The 15,308-nt window shown below is 35.6% G+C and overlaps 2 protein-coding genes across 3 annotated transcripts in view; both read left to right on the forward strand.

Annotated features, from left to right (window-relative positions):
- The window catches only part of LOC109068253 (protein eva-1 homolog A-like), a 38,321-nt gene extending 33,537 nt beyond the window's left edge, over positions 1-4,784 (forward strand). For both annotated transcript variants that reach the window (XM_042778268.1, XM_042778269.1), the window contains 3 exons: positions 1,694-1,834; positions 3,486-3,635; positions 3,810-4,784. In XM_042778268.1, coding sequence (XP_042634202.1) covers positions 1,694-1,834; positions 3,486-3,635; positions 3,810-4,186 — 668 coding nt within the window. In that variant the 3' untranslated portion in view covers positions 4,187-4,784. The remainder of the gene's footprint in view (positions 1-1,693; positions 1,835-3,485; positions 3,636-3,809) is intronic.
- A 1,292-nt stretch (positions 4,785-6,076) lies between these two features.
- On the forward strand, positions 6,077-14,603 carry efhc1 (EF-hand domain (C-terminal) containing 1). Its single transcript, XM_042778271.1, is given in 11 exon segments — positions 6,077-7,165; positions 7,363-7,397; positions 7,399-7,585; positions 9,835-10,122; positions 10,210-10,362; positions 10,431-10,623; positions 11,333-11,553; positions 12,458-12,601; positions 12,963-13,176; positions 13,254-13,406; positions 14,006-14,603. Coding segments are annotated over 11 exon segments (1,689 nt in total). The 5' UTR covers positions 6,077-7,102; the 3' UTR covers positions 14,044-14,603.
- The last annotated feature ends 705 nt before the right edge of the window (positions 14,604-15,308 follow it).

The raw sequence follows: 15,308 nt of genomic DNA on the forward strand, positions 1-15,308 counted from the left end.
GTGTGTGTGTGTGTTTTATAACCCAGCCGTCAGTAACTGGCACTGGTAACTGTTTCAGCTTTCATGAGTAGATGTATGTCAGTGTGTGTGTGTGTGTGTGTGTGTGTGTGTCCTCAGGCTGTTTCCAGACTCTCTAGAGTTTAACCGAAATCTGTTTCGCTAAATTTGGTGCCATGTTTATTCAGAGAGAGTTTAAAACAAATGCTGTGTGTTACTGGAACTATGTAAGTGTGTGTGTGTGTGTGTGTGTGTGTGTGTGTGTGTGTGTGTGTGTGTGTGTGCGTGTGCGTGTGCGTGTGTGTGTGAGTGCGCGAGTGCGTGAGTGCAAACCAGACCCCTCTGGCGTATTGTTGAGGGGCCACTGGAAAACCGTTTAGGGGTTTGAGCAGCAAAAAATTAATATAATTTAATTTATATGATTTAATGTTAATTATTTAACTATATTGTCTTATAAAATGTATATAATATATGTTATACATAATAATGTAAGTGACATATATAATATAGAATCTACACTACCATTCAAAAGAGGTCAGTAAGAAAGAAATGGATATTCAGCAAGGATACATTAAAATGATCAAAAGTGACAGATTTATAATGTTAGAAAAGATTTCTCTTTTTAAACAAAGCACAACTGTTTTCAATATTGATAATAATCATGTATAATCAGAAATGTTTCTTGAGCAGCAAATCATATTAGAATTATATATAATATTTAATTTGAATAAAGTTAAAGTTATTTTAATAGTTATTTTAATATTTCACAATATTGCTAATAAATGCAGCCTTGGTGAGCAGAAGAGACATCTTATATAAAAAAAATACATGAAAAGCAAACCTCAAACTTTTGAACTGTAGTGTATAATATTGTTAATATTATTATTTTATTTTACCACTTTTATTATTATTTCTTTCATGAATTATTTACTACTTGGTGGAATGTTTCCATTTTATTTTTAAAACTACTTGTTGGTTGGGTGTTTCTTTTTTATTTTTTATTATTTTTTTAGTGAGTTATTTACTATTTTTGTCATGTTTCTAGATTCACTACTAAGGAGAAGTTATCAAATGTGTTTAACCCATCCAAGGCACACACACAGCAGTAAACACACCACCACCATCAGTCGTGCTGCGCGGCCCGCCCGGGGAGCAGTTGGGGGTCTTGCTCAAGGGCACCTCAGTCGTGGTACTTAGGGTTAGGAGTCAAACTCTCTAACCACTAGGCCACGACTTCCCCTTTTGCCAGATCATTTGGCAGTAAGGCCATGATGATAATTGATTAGTGTCTTCTGAGAGTAAAACATCACAAAACTCATTCTGAGGACACATGTATAATCAAATACCAATGATAAAATCACCATAACTTAAACAATCATACGCAAATGTGATTTAGAGAAGTTTATATTTACTAGTATCCACAGTATCGAAGTGATCTTATCTTTCAAATATGGCAGTTTGTGGTCATTTTCTCCTTTCTTCCAGTCTGCTTGGATCCTGATCATTGCCACAATATATTTTCCTTTTGTTTCACTGTTTATAGAGCACAAAGGCAGTCTTGTTTTTCAGTGTGTATGTTGGATGACTCGTAATCGTCTCTAATGCATTGTGAGCGTGCATGTGTGAGGGAGTAGAAAGGTAATTCAAGAAGAAGTATAATATTTGGTGAATTATTGAATTATGTGTCTCTTTTTAGTCCCAAAGAAACTCATGCAGGACTCGGTTTCCAGGCATCCATCTTTCCCCTCTCCCCCTTCAGTGCCTCATGACCCCAACGTGGTGGGAGACAGCGCCCCTTCTGACGGGACCCCGTCCCTGACCTCGGACTCTGTGCCAGGTAAGAAACAGAGCGCGATTGCTGGACTGACACACATCTTCTGCAGAAATTCTGACTGGAATAAGACTGTTTCCCTCGTCCAAATAATCACTTTTATCAAGAGAATGATGAGAAACACTGATCTGCAAAATACAAGCAAAAATGTTTAAGAAGCTTTTAATATGAGCTCTGTTTAGATGACTTTTTGTTTGTTTCCTGAACGTATATTGGGCCAAACAGTCTATTAATATATAAATAGTTCATACACACACACACACACAGACACACAAAAAGAGTTAATTAAGTCATTATTTATTTACTCCCAGTGTATGGAATATGTGAATTTTTAATGAACCTTCCATGCAGTGCCTTTCATTTGGAAGCCTGTTTCTGTCACGGAATAAAGAAAAGGCAATAGCGACTTTTTATCTCACAATTCTGATTTTTTTCCCCTACAATTCTGAGAAAAAAGAATCAGAAGTCTGAATTCTGAAAAGAACAGTGCGAACTTGAGAAATTCCCACCTGTGAGTACAAAAGACAGAATTGAGAGATAAAAAGTTGCAATTAACTTTTGAATTTTTTTATAGTGTGAAAAAAAATAAAAATAAATGGAATTGCGAGATTTAAACTTAGAATTCTGAGAAAAAAAGTCAGAATTTTACGTTTATATCTTGCAATTCTGTGTTAAAATCTCATAATTCAACATTGTTCTGTGGCAGAAACAGGCCTCCATAAATTCATATTCATAGTGATGTAAAACGTTCTGAGAAATTTTACTTAAGTTAAAGTACAAATACTACAAGTTTGTATTTTTATTATTTTATTTTACCATTTTTATTATTTCTTTTATGATTTATTCAGTATTTGGAGGGATGTTTCTGTTTTATTTATTAAACTCCTTCTAGGGCCATATGCACTAAATTTGTCCTGTTTCTAGAGTCACTCCTAACAAGAAGTTATCAGATGTGTTATGTCGATTTGGTCCATAATGACTAATCGAATAGTGTCTTAAACCCAAGTTTAAGAAACCTGAAACAGATTTTAAAAAATTGTCAAAAAAAAAAACATCAACATTATTTTCTCACTGTTCTGACTATGTAAAAATCTGTTACACAGCAGATATTATACTGAAACCAATAATCTGGAACATGTTACCTGAAAGATTTCAGTTAAAATGAGCAGCAGGTGATTTTACAGTCATCAAGCTCCAAAAATTATGGGAAAAGCACCATATGAAATCATATAATGGATGTATATACATTGAAATATGGTACAATGTCAATGAGAAGCAATGACATTTGATGTATTTGATATTTAAAAATATAAAAGAATATAGTGCATGCATGTTTTATCCTTTTTGGAGCTAGACAGCACCGTCTCCATTCACAATTACTGTTGTATACTTTTATGTAGAAAATTTCATATTGGTCATGCCACAACTCGAGGGTGAGAAGATGATGTCAGCATTTTTTCCTTTCTGTTTGAGCTTTTCCTTTGACACCACATACAGGAGAACTGTTGATGAATTATTGATGTAAATCCAACTTATTCTTTTGTTTATTGCCAGACATGGAAGCTTGAGGCAAAATATAAACTTTCTGTTTTGTAAAGATCTCACGATGAAGGTTGGTTCACATAAGGGCATGACGATTGTGTGCATTTGATCGCAGGGAGGTCAACGCGAGGACGGAGTTCTGGTCCGTATTCAGAAGAGACGGATCAGTCTGGAGAAAGCGATCCGAACCCAACCATCTCCACCGTAATCAGACCAGCCATGGCCCTCATCAACAGCATGCTGGCGGCCTACACCTACATCACAGGTGACACCACAAACATCTGCTGTGGATCACTGAGCCTATCACGAATTTACTATGAATTTGTGATGTAGACTACTGTTCAAAAGTTGAAAATTGGCCCAGAACATCATATAAAGTTTAAGAAAGCAAATGGGTCAGGTTTGATTTCATGTTGTCTGTTTTCTCTCTCCATCCCAGAGCACCCGGAGCGATGTGCGCTGTATTTCATGTGCGGCATCTGTGGGGGTCTGTTCCTCACACTCTTTGCGCTGGTGGTTCAGATTTCCTGTCGTACGGACTGTAAGCCTCGTCACGTCGTCGCTAAGAAGCCTCCTAGCCTCGAGGACTCCAACAGCAACACCTCTGACTCTGATTCGGACTGGGACTCGAGCTCGGACCTCTCGGCCCGACGGCACCGGCGCTTCGAGCGCACGCTCAACACAAACGTCTTCATGTCGGCGGAGGAGCTGGAGCGAGCGCAACGTTTGGAGGAGAGAGAGCGCATCATACGGGAAATCTGGATGAACGGACAGCCGGACGTCCCAGGAACCCGCAGCCTGAATCGCTACTACTAGAGCGCTGCCTCTGATCGGGAAGCAGCTAACGGAGTCATCACCGTGTGTTTTTTGCAGTGGAAATAAGCTCTTTGTTGAGGCACAGTTTATGCGTAAGCTTCAGTACACAGAGGTGAAAGGTCAAATGTTGCATTCAGACCAGTTGGATTTGGGAGTATTCCTACTTGATGTCTTGAAGTTGGAGATTTATTTTCCGCAGCATGCGGCTGAAGCTAAGGCTCGTGGCAGATGTGGTTCAGCTGAAAGCTGGCTCTAGGAGTCTATAGGCAGCTCTGAGGGGTGTGATAAGCTCTAAGCACTGTGATTGGTCCTTCACTCCGCCTGTCAAACAGTGAGCACCGCCTTCTGTAGGGAGAGACCTGTGCAAATTAAGTGCCTTCAGGGTTTGATCTGACATATACACATATACAGTACAGCGGGCCTTAAAAATATCTCAATGTGATTGCATTAGGAAGCAAATATAACAAACCAAGCTGCATCTGCAAACAAATGATGCTGGAGCTTGACTTTTCTGCATCAGACTTCTCATCTCGTTTCAAAGTGGCACAGTGCATTTTTTGCTTACACTTTACAATAAGGTTCCATTTGTACTGGAACTAACAATTGGCTTAGTATATTTTTTTAAAGTGGTTCATGTTAATTTTTGTTTATTATTTATAAATTTGAGTTTAATTTTTATTTCTGTTTTTATTATTAATTTATGATGTATATGTTCTAATTTCCTCCACGGGACAAAAAAAGGGTAATAGCACTGATCTATAATGGAGAATTTATCATTATATAGATCAGTGCGTAATCTTACAATTCAGATTTATTTCTCACAATTCTAAATATTCTGCAAGGTTTTTTCTTGCAGTTTTGATTTATTTCACATTTCTGACTTTCCTTCTCAGAACTGTGAGTTTATATTTAAAAATTCTAACTGTATATTTCACAGTTCTCACAGAATTGTGAGATTAAATTTGCAATTACCTTTTTTATTTTTTTTTTTATCCTGTGATGGAAACAAGCTTCCATAAACATGAACTAAGCACAGACAGTGTTTGTATTAATTCAAGTTAACAAAGATTAATAAATACTGTAACAAATGTATTGCACATTGTTAGTTAATGTTAGTTAATGCTTTAATGGGGCCTTATTGTAAAATGTTACCCATTTTTCTTCATTTTTAACACTAGATCATTTCATTATTATCATTTTAAACCTAACAGGCTTCTTTTCTTTCAAAATAAATGCAAGTTGGCTTGATATTTTATTATCAAATGCAGTGACATACATGCATTTTTAAGGGTGACTTATGCGTCCAAATATTTTTGTATATTTTATATATATATATATATAGACATGCTGTAAAATCATTTCAGCCTTAATGTAATCTATTTTGATATTTAAATAGTTTTTGATACCACTATTTTTTGGATGAAATATTTTTATACTGTGGCAAAGCTTGCCTGATTGCTCAGGGATGCAGTCCAAGTGTTCTGTGTGTAATCTTATATTCTTTAAGGGGATGAGAGACTCATTCAAATGTTCCTGCATAGATGCAACTGTGACCTCAAAGAGGTTCTTACAGGATCATGATGGACATCAACGTTGTGCCTTAAACACAAGACACATCTGCTAACACAGTTAATCACTCAATGACTTTAAGCAGTGCTTTCTGATTGTTACAACTGTGTTAATGTGTTTCAGTTTCTGTTACATGATATGGGGGGTTTAGAATTAGTGTTGATGATACAAAACCATAAATAACTCACCTTATATAACTAACTGTGGCTACAAGGTTGCACAGTCGGCTATATATATATATATAGATATATATATATATAGATATATCTATATATATATATATAACTGTCTATATATATATATATATAACTGAGGTTTTTGCTGAAATTAAGAGGTAACTGCAGGTGAATAGTCTCACATTTTTCCTTTGCTAAAATTGTCTTGCATATGATTTTTATATGTTTGAAATAATTAGACAACACCTTATTTAATATGCTAAGAAAGTTGATATTAATTTAAAAGTGTTAAGCACTTTGGGGAAGAAAATGTGGTCAAGAACCAGGAAGTTAATGGAATTATTTGAAGAAAATGGCCTAAATTAGGGATGTCTTTAATAGAATATTTTAATAGAAATGGCCATTAAAAACATTTTTAAACATTTAATACAATTTATTGGTGTATTTATATCCATTAACATTCTTACTAAATTTTTAAGCAATACCTAAAAGTAGAGATCTCTAAATATTATTTCAAAAATATGCCCAACTTTAATAGAACAGCCTTTAAAAAAATAAATAGTGTTAATATAATAGGTTAATATAATAATATTTTGGTAAAGTTTGACTATTGTGGAAAGTAGCCTATCATGTAGTTTCCTACCTCTATGTGAAACCTTTATTTCTAAGAGCCCATTGCCACACAGAGATCTTTAATATGTATTATTTAAGGTTTTTTAATTATTATTCAACAAGCCAAAGCATGAAGTGACTCAACATTGGTTGCATGTGGATGTTTGTCTGAGCTCTTAAATATTGTAAAGCTGCAGGATGTTTGTGTTGTAAGCACGCTCTCAAACTTGTTTTATTTTCCAGTAATATTTCAGCATGGTTTTATAGGAATATCAGCCTGTGTACAGAGCAGGAGCTGTGGGAGGTTTTGTTTTTGTTGTTATGGAGCATTAAATAAACTGCATTGAATAACGTGTAGCGCCGCCTGTTGGTGAATGAGCCGCATGAAAGGAAGTGTTTACATCACCATGACAACCGCCAGTGTTTGTGGTCTCCGTGGAGACCGTTATAAATAAACCTCCTCAGGGAAGCACAGCAGTCCCGTGAGAGAACAACTTAACTCATTTTATTTACGTATACCTTAAATTGACGTGAATCTAGATTAGAGTAAAAATCCATAATGTCTGTAAATACAAGACACGGGCTTCCTTTCCTGCCAGGAAACTCATTTCGGGATTTAACGGTGAGATACGTTAACCTGTAGGCCCCGCATTATTAAACCTTCAAAAATGTTTTTAAGACACATTTTAGATTTTTGTTGCGATTTAATGAATTATTCATTCATTTATTTTTCATGTATTCATTCTTTAAATCTATATATTTGACAGATTATCAAATATAATTATAGTCTGTTGACCCATCATTTGTGCCGTCATCCAGAAATCCGCTTTCCACAGAGCTCAGACTCTGGATTTTAAACGGTTACGCTCTGCCCCGGCGGCCCGCGGTCGGTACCGGACAAGATCCGCTGCTGTCGGTGAACATCAGTCACAGCGAGAGGAACCAGTTGATTAGAGACATCCCGAGCCTGACCTACGGGACCGACACACACCGAGCCCCGCCGCTCAGCTTCATACCGGCACACGCTGCTTACGACAAGAAGGTGAAGACTATCTATCTATCTATCTATCTATCTATCTATCTAGTGTTCTGTCTGTCCATAAATGTATCATTCTTTCTATCATTCTGTATCTATCTATCTATCTATCTATCTATCTGTCTATCTGTCTATCTATCTATCTATCTGTCTATCTATCTATCTGTCTGTCTGTCTGTCTGTCTGGTCTGTCTCAAGGTTTGTCTATAAATGTATTATTCTTTTTCTATTCATTCTGTCGCTCTATCTATCTATCTATCTATCTATCTATCTATCTATCTATCTATCTATCTATCTATCTATCTATCTATCTCTCTGTTTTCTATCATTATTTTTTTCTATATCTATCTATCTATCTATCTATCTATCTATCTATCTATCTATCTATCTGTCTATCTGTCTGTCTGTCTGTCTATCTATCGTTCTGTCTGTAATTGTCTCTATCGATCTATTTCTATTTCTATCTATCTATCTATCTATCTATCTATCTATCTATCTATCTATCTATCTATCTATCTATCTATCTATCTATCTATCTAGTGTTATCTGTCTATCTAGTGTTATCTATCTATCTATCTATCTATCTATCTATCTATCTATCTAGTGTTCTGTCTGTCCATAAATGTATCATTCTTTCTATCATTCTGTATCTATCTATCTATTATCTATCTATCTATCTGTATCTATCTATCTATCTATCTATCTATACTATCTATCTATCTATCTATCTATTATCTCTGTCTGTCTGTCTGTCTGTCTGTCTGTCTGTTCTGTCTATCCATAAATGTGTCTCATTCTGTCTATAATACTATCTATCTATCTATCTATCTATCTATCTATCTATCTATCTATCTATCTCTCTGTTTTCTGTCTGTCCATAAATGTATCATTCTTTCTATCATTCTATCTATCTATCTATCTGTCTATCTGTCTGTGTTCTGTCTGGTAATTGTCTCTATCGATCTATTTCTATTTCTATCTATCTATCTATCTATCTATCTATGTGTAGTCTGTATCTAGTGTTATCTATCTATAACTATGCTATCTATCTATCATCTATCTATCTGTCTATCTGTCTATCCGTGTCTGTCGTCCGTCCGTCTGTCTGTATCTATGAACTATCTATCTATCTGTGTTCTGTCTGTCTGTCTGTCCAGTCGTTAGTCGTCCGTCCGTCCGTCCGTCCGTATCAATGATTGAACTAATTCTGTCTCTATCTATCATCCATCTATCTATCTATCTATATATCTATCTATCTGTCTATCTGTCTATCTATCTATCTATCTGTCTATCTGTCTGTCTGTCTGTCTGTCTGTCTGTCTATCTATCTATCTAGTGTTCTGTCTGTCCATAAATGTATCATTCTTTCTATCATTGTCTCTATCTATCTGTCTGTCTGTGTGTCTGTCTGTGTGTGTGTGTGTGTGTGGGTGTGTTGTGTGTGTGTCTGTGTGTTGTGTGGTGTGTCTGTCTGTCTGTGTCTGTGTCTGTCTGTCGTGTGTCCGTGTCTGTGTCCGTCTGTCTGTCGTCTGTCTGTGTCTGTCTGTCTGTCTGTCTGTCTGTGTGTGTGTGTGTGTGTGTGTCTGTCTGTCTGTCTTTCTGTGTGTGTTTGTGTGTGTCTGTCTGTCTGTGTCCTGATCGGTATGTATGTGTGTCCGTCTGTGTCTGTTATGTGCTGTCTGTCGTCTATCTGTCCGTCTGTCTGTCCATTGTCTGTGTCTGTCCGTTGTGTGTATCCATGTCCCGTCTGTCTGTCTGTGTCTGTCTCGTGCTCTCGTCAGTCTGTCTGTCTTGTTGTGTCTGTCTATCTGTGTGTCACGTCTGTCTGTCATGTCTGTCTGGGTGTCTTTTCTGTCTGTCTGTCATGTCTGTCTGTCTGTCAATGTGTGTGATGTCTGTGTCTGTCTGTATCTTTGTCTGTCTGTCTGTCTGTCTGTGTGTCTGTCTCACTGTCTGTCCGTCTGTCTGTCTGTCTGTATATCCATTGAACTAGCATTCTGTCTATTCAAGTATCTTTCTGTCTATCCATCAATCCATCATTCTGTCTCTATCTGTCATTCTATCTGTCTGTCTATCCATTGTTCTATCATTCTATATGTATATTTACCTACCTCTCTATCTATCCATCAATCTATCGTTCTATCGTCTCATTATCTCTCTCTCTCTCTCTCTCTCTCTCTCTCTCTCTCTCTCTCTCTCTCTCTCTCTCTCATTAAATCAGGACCAACCTCTCACCTTTACCCTTTGACCTTCAGGTGCTGCGTTTCTATGGTTACTTCCGGCAGGAAGTGTTACACTCCCCAGATGAACACTTCCGCATTCGTCCGGTGGTGATTTATTATCACCTGGAGGACGACAGCATGTGTGTGACCGAGCCTCCGGTGGAAAACTCTGGAATTCCACAGGGAAAGCTGATCAAACGTCAGAGGCTGCCCAAAAACCAGTGCGGAGATCTGTACCACTGGAAAGACCTCAACGTCAGGATGGACATGAGCTTGTTTGGAACGGTCTACAGGATAACACACTGCGACGCCTTCACACAGGTACACACACACACACTGATTCTGCTAGACTGCTGCTTCTGATGGGTTTGGTTTGATGTGTGTGTGTGTGTGTGTGTGTGTGTGTAGGACTTCATGGAGAGTCAGGGAATAGAACTAAATGAGTCCGAGTCTATTCCCAATGATCCGTACACCATCCGGCGAGTTCAGGCACAACAAACCCACATCACACCCTACGACCACAATCATCAGCTGGAGCGCTTCCTCGCCCTGGATCGACAGGTAAACACACACACACACAAATGAATGCATTTAAAGTCTTTCCCTCGTCATTTCTCTGCTGTCTCCAGGTGCTGCGTTTCTATGCGCTCTGGGACGACTCAGACTCTCTCTACGGGGAGAAGCGGCCTGTAATGCTGCATTACTATCTGGTGGACGATTCGGTTGACATCTGCGAACATCACGAGGCCAACAGCGGCCGGGACCCGTTCCCAGTGCTGCTCCACAGACAGAAGGTTCCCAAACACATCAAATCATCCTGCGGTGAGATTTCAACACCGAGACAAACCTGCTTCAGTTTTGGTGCTTTTTATGTTAATAGAAGCTTGGGCAAACTAAATCAGGGGATCCCATCCCAGCCAAACCCCTTTGATGTAAAATATTTACCTTATTATAGTTAATATTTCACTAATAATCTCTTTTTTTATTTTCAGTAAATGTTTCATTTTTATGTTTTTTTTTAATTGTAAAATTACTTATATATAGGGCTGCACAACTTGGCCAAAAATATATTGCAATTATTTTTAACTATTTGATGAAATAATACTATTTTACACCGCAAGTTACCAATGTTTATGGCTTAAATTCAACAGACTATATTTATTTAATTAAATCTCAGTCTTTGTTTTGATAATGGCACTGAGCTATATCACATTTTGTATTTTATTTTGTCTAATTTTGCAGCCATGAATAAGAACATTCATAAAAATAAAATAAAAATCAGTGAAAGAATATACAATACAGTACAGTTAAAAATAAAGGAAGAAAAGTTAATACAAAAATGAATTCAGGATTAATTGTATTTGCTTTAGCAATTAGTTTATTCCTTTACTTATTTACTTGTAATTATATTTCTTTATTTTTAATTTTTGCGGGTTTGGTCCCCCATAGCCTACATTTATATTTCATTTGAGCATAATCAAAGGACATAATCAACACATTAATGCAGAATCCTCTCTTTTTCTCAACGCAGAGCCGTTCCCCAGCTGTGTTCTGGAAGTTTCTCCACAAGACGTGAAGGAGTATTTCTCTCCTCAGGACTTCAGGGTCGGTGAGGAGGTCACGCTGATGGGGAGGCGCTTCCTGCTCTATGACTGTGACGACTTCACCCGGAAATACTATGAACAGAATCACCCCGACATCCTGCTCAAACCATTCACTGTAGACACCAGAACACAGCAAGACATCACGAAGGTCAGAGACTCACTCTTTATTGGGCTAATATCACATTTCATCGTAGTTAAAAAATTTTTTTATTTTTTTTTTGGTCATTTTATATGATCTGTCTGCCACTTCCCACAAGTGATGGTCTGAATGACTCATTAGTGAATCTAGAAAATTAATTTCTAGAAAATAACAAAAAGTTACACACAGGGTTGGAAATAATTACAAGCCTTATAAAATAAATGTTACAATTTCAATGTTAATAACAAATTTAATTATTTAATATTTTTTAAGTTAATTTCTAGAAATTAACTAAATGTTCCAAATGTTTTAAGAGGGTTGAAATAAAATGGTAAACCTTATATGAAATAAGTGTTACATTTTTAATACTTTTTTAATGTTAATAACAAATTTTATTATTTATTGTTTTTTTTTTAAGTTAATTTCTAGAAAGCAACAAAATTTTCCAAATGTCAATAACAGGATAGGAAAAAATGGCAAGCCTTGTATAAATGTTATTTTTTTTTTTTTAAGTTTTTCAAATGTCAATAACAGGATAGGAAAAAATGGCAAGCCTTGTATAAATGTTACATTACAATTACAGTAAATGTTCAAAGGAAGAAACAAACAAAATTTCCTTTTTTGTTGAAATAACTTAACTTTGGTCCGATGTTTGTGGGAATAAAATAGGACTTATGTAAAATATCCACGCAAAGGTAATATTAAACAGATGTTTTCTCTACAACCTCCTTTTTAATTTACTGAAAAAGAAAACAGAACAGCCTATTTTGTCGCATGTTTGTGGAATAAGACCCCTATATTTTCTAAGCCGCCTGTTTGTGAGGTATATGATGTGTAAATGTTCCCTTCCCTCCATCTGTTCCGTCTGTCCATGTGTTTTCTGAACCTGTCACGCAGGTGATCTGTCACGCAGGTTATTTATAAGTGTTTCGGTTTGGTTTAGGTGTAGTTGAATAAGTTTAAGAACTGTCTGTCCCTGATTCCTGAACCGCCCAAGAAAGACGTGATCAAACTGCTGGAGAACGACAACAAAGTCCTGCGTTACATGGCACGGCTGGTGAGAGTACAGCTCATTTGGATCATTCCCTTACTGAATCAAAACCAATTCAATGGATGTGGTATACTGAATGTAAACAATTTTTTTTGATTTTTTGTGATGTTAAATCTTTTTTGGGTTTTTGCCTTTATGATTCATAATCAATTCAAAGCTTTATTGTTTTGTCCATTATGTGAAAATGTTTTCTTCTTTTATATTGAACTCTTCTTTATTTAGTTTAAGATAATATACAAGTAAAATAAAAAAATAAAAAAAAGTTTATATGTTAAGTAGCTTCAGCTCATGTCAAGTTTATTTCACAGTGTCCTTTTATTTTGCAATGACTTTACATTCGTCCTAACAACATTCGCGTCTGCCACAGGATTCCCAGAATCCCCTGGATGAGGGCCGACGCTTCATTCTGTCTTACTACCTGTCTGATGACATGATCAGCATCTTTGAGAAATCAACACGTAATTCCGGCATCATCGGAGGAAAATTCCTAGAGAAGACTCGTGTCCCAAAACCAGGAAGCTCTGTGGAAAACCCAGAATACTTTGGACCTGCAGACTTCTCCATTGGAGCGACTGTGGAGGGTATTGACCAGTGACATCACATCCTGGGAATCATCACACTCCTGTTTTCTCATGCTGTTCTGTTCCTTTCTCTGCAGTGTTTGGCCATCGGTTTGTCCTGATGGATGCTGACCGTTACGTGTTGAGTTATCTGGAGTCACTGTCCCATCACATCCCTGAACACACTCTCTCTTCACTGAGACAGAAGTTTGGGGTCAGTAAAACCTTAGACCAGGAGGAACAACATGAAGGTAAAAAAGCTTTGTTTGGTTGTGGTCTATGCAACCTACAGTCATAAAAATAAAGGTTCTTTATTGGCTTTGATGGTTCCAAGAAGAGCCTTTAACAACAAAAGGTTCTTTAGAGCATTAAAATATTTTTCATTTTAAGATGAAAATGAGTATCTTAAGTAATGTTAACAAAAGATTCTCTGGGGGAATCAATAATGGATCTTCCAAAGCATCACTAAGAATATCCTGATTTCCCTATATGGCAAAATATATATTGTCAAATACATTTTTTTTAAATATATTTGCTAAAATATATTTAAAAATATATGTAAATATTTTTTATTATTTTTTATTATATTTTTGTATTTTTGTTTTTATTTTTTAAATTTTAAATTTTATTTGTAGATTTGTTTTATATATTTTTTTTTAATTGAACACACCATGTATTTAAAATATATTTTGGCCAGAAAAAAAAGAAATGCAGTATGGGTTGGATCCTTTATTTTAAGTGCACAGCCTTTCAGCTGCATATCCAAGATCCTGTGAAAAGGGGAAATGGACTATTCATGATTATGTTTCTGTGGCTGATATTCAGAAAAATTGAATGCTTGTCTTCACAGCTGAGACTGATGGAGCTGCGGTCGTCTTCCAGAACTGAAATCTGCTCTATAATGCTTCCCATCATCACAAGATACCAACACGTCATCATCAAAAAACTTTTTTTTTCTTCCATGTTTGTTCTTTTTGATGTTGAGATTGTTCATGTATTGTGGTGTTAATGTGCAATAAAGACAGAGAGGAAAACAAGCATCTGTAAAATGAACAATTTTGAAGCTCATTTATGTAGAATTTGACTGTTTTTACAAAAATGTCCACGTCTTTTTTCACCACAAAATTAGAAGACAATAATTATCTTTTACTTATGAACATTAGGCTGGATTTATCTAAAGAAAAAAAAGTTATAAAATATTAAGGTGAATTTTATGGTCCAAAAGTACATGCAAATCTGGAAACATTAACTACCCAAATACATTCCTAGGACTTTTTTTTATTATTATTTGTAAAAGGACAGTTTTAAATGTCTGATTAGATATTATCCTACACAAGGATGCCTTGTGCAATACAACAAATGAAATAAATTGAACTGGAGAATTTTCTGAATGTGTGTATATTCATCAGACACCTGATGCATAAAGGCTTAGACTCTTACAATTTAGTCATCTAGAAGAATGTGAATTCTTAAAAACACTTTTTTTTTTCTAAGATTGTTCTTGAGTATTTTTTTTTTGTAATGTAAAGTTTTTTTTTTTTAATTTAGGTAATGAAAATTGAATGTTTGTTTAAAAGAAATGTATTCCTAAAATATTTTGTGAATTCATCCCCTTATTTTTAGTTTAAATAATATTTTTTGCAACAGTGTTATATTCCACGTTAAGTAAATTTAAATTAAGTGCAATTGTAAATCCCATGTTCATAGTTGTATTTGATTTGTTTTTGCATTTCAGAAATGAAAAGTTTTTTTTTTAGCACTGAAAAGCTCATTTACCTAATGTTAAAAAGGTAAGTTGTAAATAAATTTTAAATGTTATTTTCAGTTTACACTGATTTTATTAAAATAAAAATAAAAAAATTTAAAATCCTATTAGGCTTTTTTTCTTCATGCAAAACTTTTTTTTTTTTTTTGATGAAACATGACAAGGACAAATTGTCATCAGAGATTCCCATCCATTATCAGTTTATGTGATGAAATAAACAATGAAATAAACATAAATGTTGATTTTTGTTTGTTTGTTTCTACAAAGATAGAAAACTCAATTTCACTATTCAAAAAGGTTCAATATTTATAAAGCATCGTCATATACAATCAAATATCAAACTGCATAAATGTACAAAGCAAATCTGAGAGTGTTTGCTGTGTGTTCA

Source organism: Cyprinus carpio, chromosome A20, assembly GCF_018340385.1.
Source record: "Cyprinus carpio isolate SPL01 chromosome A20, ASM1834038v1, whole genome shotgun sequence".
Lineage (NCBI taxonomy): Eukaryota > Metazoa > Chordata > Actinopteri > Cypriniformes > Cyprinidae > Cyprinus > Cyprinus carpio.